General features: G+C 39.2%; 1 protein-coding gene across 12 annotated transcripts; it reads left to right on the forward strand.

Annotated features, from left to right (window-relative positions):
• Nucleotides 1-197: 197 nt before the first annotated feature.
• On the forward strand, nt 198-9,638 carry ankrd13d (ankyrin repeat domain 13 family, member D). 12 transcript variants are annotated; one of them, XM_027154604.2, is made up of 18 exons: nt 202-513; nt 935-986; nt 1,087-1,243; nt 1,573-1,708; nt 2,026-2,150; nt 2,226-2,271; nt 2,448-2,591; nt 3,122-3,317; nt 3,717-3,783; nt 4,237-4,318; nt 4,506-4,567; nt 5,430-5,560; nt 5,644-5,801; nt 6,080-6,193; nt 7,625-7,797; nt 8,645-8,733; nt 8,842-9,069; nt 9,149-9,638. In XM_027154604.2, the coding sequence occupies exons 3-18, from the start codon at nt 1,160-1,162 to the stop codon at nt 9,210-9,212; spliced, it is 1,899 nt and encodes a 632-aa protein (XP_027010405.1). In that variant the 5' UTR covers nt 202-513; nt 935-986; nt 1,087-1,159; the 3' UTR covers nt 9,213-9,638. The 12 variants fall into 12 exon arrangements, 11 of the variants coding, with proteins under 11 accessions (XP_027010409.1, XP_027010408.1, XP_027010406.1 ...); XM_027154608.2 differs by lacking the exon at nt 935-986 and having other exon boundaries at nt 198-513; nt 1,576-1,708; nt 3,128-3,317; XM_027154607.2 differs by lacking the exon at nt 935-986 and having other exon boundaries at nt 200-513; nt 3,128-3,317.
• Nucleotides 9,639-10,156: the final 518 nt, after the last annotated feature.

Here is a 10,156-nt window from a genome sequence, read left to right on the forward strand (position 1 = left end):
TATATATATATATATATAAAATTTGTGTGTGTACAATAGGTATTAGAGATTGATGTGAATATGAGTGTAAATACTAGAGACATTTATCCTGCCATTTTACACTGCAGTATGAATGAACAGTAAGAGGTGCAGCATTGATGCGAATCAACACGCATGAAGTGAACGCGACGTGTGATCAATAATTAAATAAGTAGTTTATTTTCGGTGTGTGTGAGAGAGTGAGTGAGCGAGCGAGCGAGTGCGCGCGCGCGCGCGCGTGTGTGTAAAGCTCCATGTTCTCTTCATTCAGCGCGTCTTGACTCGGGGATGCAGTCCGGAGGCTGCGCCCGGTGCTGCGTCTCGGCTGGACGGCAGGATGCTCCTGTGAGCTCCGAGGGGAAAACACACATCTGTCCTGCTTCACCTGGATGCTGACGGAAACTAGGCCGCTACTTGCTTGTTTTTGTTTTTTATTCCTTATTTTCTTTTTACCATTTTGCCCCAAATTTACAGCAGAGCGACTCGAATCAATAGGTTGAGTTTTTTAATTCGAATTAAATTTTTTTTATATACAAACGCGAATGTATTTTAACAACATTAGCCGAGTTAGCTGGCTGTCCGTGCTGATTCTAACTAGCTTGCGAAAGCTAAACAGTAAATATAGATTTTTTAAACACAATTTGACCAGTAACACGGTGGAAATTTAACGCGTTTAGAAGTAGCTAACTGCTAGCTAGCTGCTAACGGTAACGGCTAGTTAACGGTAACGGCTAGCTAACGGTTCTTTGACTGTCAAATGTTACTATAAACAGCTAATTAGTATAAAACACGCTTGTTTTCATGACTGATGTTTATTTATATCTCGAATTTGACCTAACCGGATATCTAGCTAAGTTGTAAGTTCTAAATATCCCTGATAAACCTAAATATAACACTGAATATATGTATTATTTAGTATTCATGGAGGACAGGAAGCAGTATCGACTGGATTTCCAGTAGAATGAATGGTACTGATGGAGTTTGGCGTTTCAATCAGATCCTGAGGAAGGAAGAGGGATTTATTTGTAAGGTTGCCAACAGCTTTTAATGCTGCAAACCATTTTTCAGACACATTCCACTGCACAGGCGAATAGGAGGAAAAAATTGGACTTGATACCGGTTTCATTGGATTGAACTAAAAATGGCTCAGGAGGTGTTTCCTTTGCATTATCTGGTCTGGAACAATCGGTACTTGGAACTCGACAAAGAGCTGAAGAAAAAACAGGTAAATCAATGCAGAGGTGAGTAATGTGCATTGTGTTTCAGGTTGGGTTTCGCTAAAAATGGATCAACTCATTTCTCGTTTCATCTCCATTGCATGCAAATTTGTGGCAACAGATTGGGAAAGGCCCACACATAGGTGTGATGGTTAGGTGTTTGCAAACTGTTGGCCATATAGTGTATTTCTGTCAACCAATCCTCCAGAATTGGTACAAGTGTGCCATTAAGGGGAAAGAAGGTGGAGGGATTCAACTGGACAAAATTCCTACAGGCACTCTTGGATGACAGGATATTTCTCCATTTTTTCACCCAAATGTGTGTGGTTATATTTAGCAGGACATGGAGTGTGTAGATCCACGTGGACGTACACCGCTTGAATTGGCAGTGTGCCTCGGCCATGTGGAGTCCATGCGTGTACTGCTGAGGCACAATGCAGATCCTACACACTGCAGTGCACGAGGATGGACAGGTGAGACACACTCGACTCGCTAACAAGGTGGCGAGTGGACACTAAGATTTGGAATGATTTAGGAAGGACAAGGTTGATTAAGGAGAATGTCTTGCTTCATGCTAAGAATAGGGGCAGATCTAGTGTTGCAAAGCTTATTTCAAGAATGACAGCTCTGCCATTAATGTGGACATTATTGGTTTTGGACTATCTTTAAAGCCATCAGGCTGCATCACACAACCTTGTCATTGATTGTTTTTGTATAACAGCACATAATCTCCCAAAGGATACCATTTGTGGTACGGAAATTGCAAAGTTTGCTTTCATGTCATGTGTAGTGTTACAGGAAGCAGTAAGTACAGGAGACCCGGAGCTGGTGCAGTTGGTCCTCCAGTACAGGGATTTCAGACGAGCTACAGAGAGACTAGCTGGTATTCCTGAGCTTCTCAGCAAACTGAGACAGGTAAAATTCACTCAGATTCTCAGATCGAGGCTCATCACTGGATGCCATCATCATTTTATTTGTTGCATATCGCAGGCTCGGGATTTCTACGTGGAGATGAAGTGGGAGTTTACGAGCTGGGGTAAGTCCTGTACCAGCACTTGACTCTCCACAGCAGTGATGATTACACAGATACATAGCACACACAATGGGCCTCTGTATTTCTCTTGGCCTTGGGTTGTTGATGTTAACCGTTTCAGCACCCCAAGCTCTGGACAGCTCCTCTGACGAAAGATTTTCTTCTGCTTTCTGTCACAGTGCCTTTGGTTTCGAAAGTGTGTCCGAGCGACGTGTACCGTGTGTGGAAGAGTGGCTCATGTTTGCGAGTGGACACCACATTACTGGGTTTTGAGCACATGACGTGGCTTAAGGGCCGCCGCAGCTACATCTTTAAGGGTGGAGGTAAGTTGGTCACAGAAGTTGGTCACAGAAGTTGGTCACAGAAGTTGGTCACAACTGAAGGGCCAGTATTAGTATAGTTGCTTAAACTCATTCATTAGGTCTTAATGCCCGGAAGCTTTATTGTTTTTTTTTTGTTTTTTGTTTTTTTATGAAACATGAAATGACCAGAAATAATAATAATGCAATGACAGCAAACACAGTTACATGTTACACATTTCTGATGCCAAAAACATTTAAATAGAGCCTATTTTTATTTCCATGTTCCATATACACAAAAAATACTCGCTTGATTTACATTTCTATTGAATTTTAATGAGCTGTGTTGTATCAAGTGCAAAATTATGTGCAAGTAGCAAGTTTCTTCAGTTTGACATTTCCACAAGTCTCTTAACTGCTAAGTGTAAACAGTAAACAAAAAATGACTATTTATTTGTTTGTTTGTTTGTTTGTTTGTTTATTTAATTTTTTTAAAGGTAAAAACTGAATGTAAAAAATACATATCATGGTGTCTGTGTTTGTGTGTGTGTGAGATCTAGACGGTGGGGCTATGGTGATGGAGGTGGACCATGAGAAGCAGGTTGTGTATACAGAACCGCTGTCTCTGTCTCCACGTGATGCCCCGTCCCTCCTTGCTGCCATGCTGCCATCACAAGAGAACACAGCCCAGAGGCTCACCTCCCCGATCGTCTCCACACACCTTAACACACGCAACATCGCTTTTGAGAGGTACAGATGTTCCAATAATCCCGTTTTTTATACCCAGTCTACCACATAAATTTACCAATGATAATTTTTTCTTTTTTTTTCATACGTTTTATCCTCCTACAGCTACATTAAACATTGTGAAACATCCACAAAACACTATAAGAATTGCACTAAACACTATAAGAACGGTCATTCCTTCCACAGAATTTTTTCCTCTCTCTCGAAAATGCACAGCTTTCTATAGCATATAATAAAGAGCTCATTCATATTAACCTGTGATATAAATTACACTATTGTCAGAGCTACTGTTAAAAAATAAATTAATCAACACCTTTGGATCAGAATGGTCTTTCAGAATTTTATTTAGTAATGCATTTCTCTTTAAACTAAAGTCTGATGTGAGACTTGTGATGTTTTCAGGAACAAGTCTGGAATTTGGGGCTGGCGCTCAGAAAAAACCGAGGTGGTCAGCGGATATGAGGCAAAGGTGAGACTGATTTATATGCTGCTGTTAATTAGACACACAACATGGTTTTTCTTAAATTGCTTTTCCAAATAATCTAGAATGAAGAGATTTCTTTAAGACTAGTTGTCTCAATAATACAGCAGTTTACCTTAATGTTAAAACCTTACGCATGATGCATGATGCTCGAATAAATATTATTCCATATTACAACATATAAATTTACCATTATTTATAAAAGGCTGATAAATTCCTTTTACTATTATATATATATATATATATATATATATATATATATATATATATATATATATATATATATATATATTGCATAAAAACAAGTTACTAAAACAAAAACAAATACTAGTCATTAGTTCTAGTGCTTTTGTCCAAGTGTGTGTGTGTGTGTGTGTGTGTGTGTGTGTGTGTGTGTGTGTGTGTGTGTGTGTGTGTGTGTGTGTGTGTGTTTTAATGAAGGTGTATAGTGCCAGTAACGTGGAGCTGGTGACACGCTCTCGAACAGAACACCTCTCTGATCAGGACAAGTCCAGATGCAAAGGTGTACACACACACACACACACACACACACACACACACATACACATACACATACACACACAGAGACAAACCCCCATATACACATACAGAATAATATATATGCACATACACACAAGAAGTAAAATATTCACCACCACTTACCACTATATAAATAGCTGAATCTTTCTATGTCTCTTCTCGGTCTCCAGGATCCCGAACTCCTCTTCAGTCTTTCCTTGGAATTGCAGAGCAGCATGTGTCGAACAACGGGGTAAGGAAGATGCTGTTGTGTACATGCTTCATATTCCTCTTTATCCAGTTCATTTTGCTGAAAAAGAAACCATGTATTTACAGATATGGAGAGTGTGTGTTGGTCACCTAGAAAACTTGTTTCTCATAAAAGCTTTACAGATATATTTGTTAAACAGTTTTTTTTTTATACATCCTCTGGGGGAAATCCTACTTTCTTCACTGACGCATTGCTGTGGTTTGGGAGCTCGGGTGTAGAGTGCATTCATCTTAAGGAAAAATGGCACTGCAGAAATCGTTGAGGCTCTGTAGTATGGCTGAAAGTGCATTAGAGATGAGCGTTAGGAATATTAATGTATGAGTTGCTTGCAGTTTTGACCTCTGCAATTAGCTAACATATCATTGCTTTTAGTGTGTAGTGTGTGGTAACTCAATCTCCCAATATTCTCTCAGTCTCTATACAGGACAAAAACGTGTATTAGTCGAGAATAATTACGTTAATACCACGAGTGGAAAAGTACGGTTTGTTGCACTACATTAGAAAAGATGACGTTATCCACAACAGTATATAATGATATATAATAATAGGACACCCAAGTATTCAATATAGCATTTGTCATTAGGTTGTTTTGGAATTATCTGTCTTTGCTGGATGTTACTTGATTTTTGCTGTTTTTCTTTGCTTGTCTATGCAATGACTGGCATGAGGCCCTTATTCACATTGGTGCTCAGTTATCCAAGAGTTTTCATGCATATTCATTTTGCATTTTCATGCTTCACTTATCAAAAACATCTACACTTTTTCCCCATATATAATTTATTTACAATGGAAGTTGTTTATAGATCTTATGGATTAACTGCACCAAACGCTTGTTTTTTTCCAGAGCCAGGTATCTCAGTGTGCCAGTCCTCATAACCCGACAGACATCACAGCCGAGGAATACTTCGACCCCGAGTTTAATCTGAACGGCAGGGACATCGGCAGACCCATCGAGCTCACCAGCAAGGTTCAGAGGTACTGAAAACCAGCAGGCACTCAGTTTTCTCTACTATCTAACACTCAGTGCATTTTTAGCCTCTTTATGTTCTTTCTTTCAGGTTTAAGGCCACGTTGTGGTTAAGTGAAGCCCACCCTCTTTCTCTGGCAGAGCAGGTGACACCAATTATTGATCTCATGGCTATTTCTAATGCTCACTTTGCTAAACTGCGAGACTTTATCGCCCTGCGTCTGCCCCCTGGCTTCCCTGTGAAGATAGGTGAGAGACAGTAACACAAAAACTCCTTTCATCTGCTGTGGTGTGATCTACTGACACTAGATTCAGAAATTTGATGATCTTAATGTGAGGAAAAAGTGCAAATGATATGAATAATGCCCAGTAGTAATGCTGAGTTAATGTTTGATATCATGATAAATTACATATGCAGTGATTGGTACATGAATAAACAAGGTTATTCCAGGTTATTCCAGCTTCCTAGACTAAATTTGCTAAATTCTAAATTCAGCTAAATTTGTCTCACTCTTTATGTCACCCAGAGATCCCTCTCTTCCATGTACTGAATGCACGGGTGACCTTCAGTAACCTGTGTGGCTGCGATGAGCCAGTCAGCTCCGTTACTGTGCACTCGCCACAAGGAGCCACTGATGCAGGTACGAACCATTTACGATCATCGTCCGAACCACTCTACACTCTATATCAACGTTCACCAATTTTACCAATAGCCACCAAGTCAAAAGCAGTACATTGGGAGATTAAACTCAACCCCTTGGAGGCTGGAGTAAAATATTAACACATGATTTACAGGTTTATAGTTAATAGTGTCTCAAGCAGCCCTGATTCCTGAGCCTAGTAGCATTATTATTTTTTTCAACATAACCCTCAGTATTAACTCTATTTCCACCGTCACATGAGCCATTCTAGGCTTGCTAAATTTAGTCACCTTTCTTGGCCAAATACCATGTGAACCACGAATGAACTAAAAATAATGCAGACCACCGATTAATCAAATAGTCACCAAGAAGTCCTGATTAATGTCTCTGACTCAAGCGAGTGTAATTTCTGTGCCAGATTCTCACCCATTTAAAAACTCAGTATTTTTCTTGCTGAGTAATATCAGTTTTAAACAGCACTTTAACGTTCATAGATTTGATATATTATATGGCTTCCTGGTTGCGTTGCTGCCTCACAGCTCCAAAGCCATCAGCGTCTTTTTTTTTTATTAGCCCATGTTACATTCTGTGTTGAGTTCCCGTGAATGTTCTCCTCATGCACCACACCTGGGTTTCCTCTGGGTTCCCTTGTATCCTAAGTAAATTTAAATGGCTTAAATAATCCTAAATAAACCCTAAGAGAAATTAAATGCATATTTATAACTAATACCCCTGGTGTCTCATTTAGTATGTGACTTCTGTACTGCTCCTCGCACACCAAAACTTCTTAGTATTTAGCTTCATCTTTCTTCCCCTTGTTCCAAGTAAAATGTACCAGATTCTAGTTAGGACGAATTTACAAATGCTTTCCTGTTCATTCTTTTTTTGCACTCTGTATCGGATGTGAAGTCAAACTGCCCCACCCTAGTGCACTCACACATAGTGTAGAAAGACGGTTAGGATCCAGATGCCCCCATGGGCTTTTTTTTCTTTTTTTTTTGGTATGGTTTGCACTGCAAAAGTATTGGCACGCTTGGGTGCGGTTGTTAATTGTTCAACAGTATGTTTACTAAAGTATTTTAAATGTAAATAAATGAAATGTTTGCAGTGCATTTTATTACATTGCATTAAATCAAACTCACTGTTTCCCATGCTTACTACTGTAGTCCCATAAAAATGAGATGACCTTGCATTTGGCCAGTATACAGTCTGGATTTGGATCTGTTGCCATGCTGTTCAGTGGAGAAGCGCTATCAGTCCCCACTTTAACTGTTATCATGATTTAAGTAAATATTTACAGTAGTTATTGAATGTTGTTCACTGTATATTTTGATAAGTCTTGTCTAGTTGGATGAAGAAGAAGAAGCCTTTATTATTGTGTATATTTTTGAGACTACGATTGGTTTTTCTATGGTATGACTGTGCATTCAGGTCAGAGCCCTCACCCATTGCACTGTGAGGTGGATCCATCTGTGTTCGAGCCTCCGGCAGATTACACAATGCTCGGCCCGGGACGCAACGAGCCGCTGAGAGATGAGGATGATAACCTGCTGCAGTTTGCTATTCAGCAGAGTTTGCTGGATGCAGGGACAGAAAGTGATCAGGTAACCACTAGTCTCTGTCTCATTGTCCTTTAACCCTTTAGGCTGATTTATCGGTAGCATGTAAACAAAGGTATGTAGATTCATGGTGTGAGTTACACTCCACAACTCAGCTGTAGTACACAAGCCTGAGGGCAATACATCTGAAAGCCTTTTCTTCAAATGTATACCGATGTCATAATAAAAGTGAGTATAATGTGAGCAATAATAATTGAATAATGTGGGCAGCAAAGGCTTTTCTTTTGAACCCATGAAGAACCCTTTTTTCTGTTTGCGTCAACACGTCAGATTTTTTTTCTCAGACACACTCGTATTCAACCATATATTTTTTTTTATATATAACCACATACTTTAAAGTGTTTCTGAAAATATGATGTCGACTATTGATTTACTTTCAGCTGCCACGTCGTCCTCCTTAACCATCAACTTGTTATGATTAAATTATCAAAAACATCTATGTTAACAACACATCACATGCTAACAAAAATCTGCTCTTCTTGCTATTACTCAAAAATTTTTGATGCACTTCTTATTTGATTTGAGTTCAGCTTCAAACTGAATCTGAAATGATGAAAAAGCAAACAAAAAAAATCCACGTGTATCATCTGATCATCTGTTTGCCCTCAAACCTGGCCAAATTCGTAGCCCCTGCTTTTGAAAAGCATCACTAAAACATGATGCTCCCACCACCATGCTTTTGTGTGTGGATGATGTTATGTCCATCTCCATCAGATTAGATGGAGGCTGTTTGAGGGCTTTGACTGGGCCGTTCTATTGCTCTGGTGTAGCCTTGGCAGTAGCTTAGAGTCTTTGTCCTTTTGGATGATGAACATGTGTTTTTTTTCCTCAGGTAACAATATGGGAGGCTTTGACTAACACTCGTCCAATGTCTTCTCAGCCTCCGCTTTATGAGGAGGACTCCCAGCTCGAGCGGTGTGTGTGTGTATTGCATCAAAAGCATCTCTAGATTGAATTTGGCTATATTTCATTCTCCAGTGACTTATTCTACTGTCTGTAGGTGTAACAATACCTGTGTTTCTCGGACAGTGCAATCCAGGAGTCCCTGTCTCTTTCATTGGCTGGAGGAGAAAGTGGGGAAGCTCCTGCTCAGTCTCCACCAGGTTCCTCACCTGAGACTGCCCTCAACTCCCCACCTTCCTACAACTCATTGGCTGATCCACGGGTAACCGGGGCATTTGCAGTGGCAACAAGCTTTGATGAGCAGCTGCGTCTGGCAATGGAGCTTTCATGCAGAGAGCAGGAGGAGCTGGACAGGTGAGGAAGGAGTGACTGTAGAAATGACAGGTCAAACTGCTCGAGTGTTTATACTGACCAGTGATTTGTTCTGCAACAGGAAAAGAAGAGAAGAAGAGGAGGAGCTGGAAAGGATAATACAGCTGTCACTCACAGAAAAGTGACCACACTATCAGCTTCAAAAAAAGCTTTATTTATTATTTGTGCTTTTTTCTGCAGTGTTAAATTATTATTAAAGATTCATGCTTTTTTTTTTTTGTTTGTTTTGTTTGTTTTTTTTGAAATGGGACAGAGGGCTTAATCAAGAGATCAGAGAGTGAGAGAGAGGGAGGAGTACCAGGTTATGAAAAAAAGCAGTCAAATGATTTACATCAATCCACATGGCATGGCAAGACATTGTTAATGATATCCTCTCAATCTCTGTCATCATTCTGAGTGAAAATGTTCAAACTTTGTTTATTATTATGTGAATATGAAATGTTGATAACTATAGCGATACATAAAGTGCAAAAAAAATTGCATAAAATTAGTTAAATATGTTGGCTAAAAACATGGAAGAATAATTATTAAATGTATCTTAAACACTTTAACAATCTTAAATGATTTTTATTCATGTCTGTGTTTGTTTCTCATCCTTATTCTAAAACTATTGAATATAATCAAATACCTTTCCACATTTTATATCATGACATTCTGAATTTTGGGATGTTTACCATATGATTTACACAACAAATGAAAGATCACGTGTGTGTGAAACAACGGTTAAGTAAATAAAAAGGAATACATTTGCTGGTTCTACAAGCATTCTGGTGCAACCACTATCATGCTTCACTTTGAGGGTGGTGTTCTCAGATTAATGAGCAGTCGTGTCTCGGCCAACACCTACTGTGTGCCAAGATTGAAATTTAATTTCGGTCTCAACAAACCAGAAAATTCTATTCTACATGTGTGACTTCATCATGCAAACTCCAAACAGGTTCTTAGCCTCATGGCACATTTTTTAAAATCTCCATAATTATAATTAAAGACATCAGCAAGGTTCTGTTTAAGCCAAAAAAAAATCCCCCCAAAAAAACAATGTGTATGAAATGTTCATACATAATACTGT

This window comes from Tachysurus fulvidraco, chromosome 17, assembly GCF_022655615.1.
Source record: "Tachysurus fulvidraco isolate hzauxx_2018 chromosome 17, HZAU_PFXX_2.0, whole genome shotgun sequence".
NCBI classification, from domain to species: domain Eukaryota; kingdom Metazoa; phylum Chordata; class Actinopteri; order Siluriformes; family Bagridae; genus Tachysurus; species Tachysurus fulvidraco.

What these genes read in the sequence shown, in the direction of transcription:
- ankrd13d (XM_027154603.2), top strand. Translation starts at nt 1,160, where the DNA reads ATGGCTCAGGAGGTGTTTCCTTTGCATTATCTGGTCTGGAACAATCGG. An exon ending in GGACAAGTCCAGATGCAAAG is followed by an intron (nt 4,319 to 4,505) that starts GTGTACACACAC and finishes CTCGGTCTCCAG; the next exon opens with GATCCCGAACTCCTCTTCAG. An exon ending in CAGGGACAGAAAGTGATCAG is followed by an intron (nt 7,798 to 8,644) that starts GTAACCACTAGT and finishes TTTTTTCCTCAG; the next exon opens with GTAACAATATGGGAGGCTTT.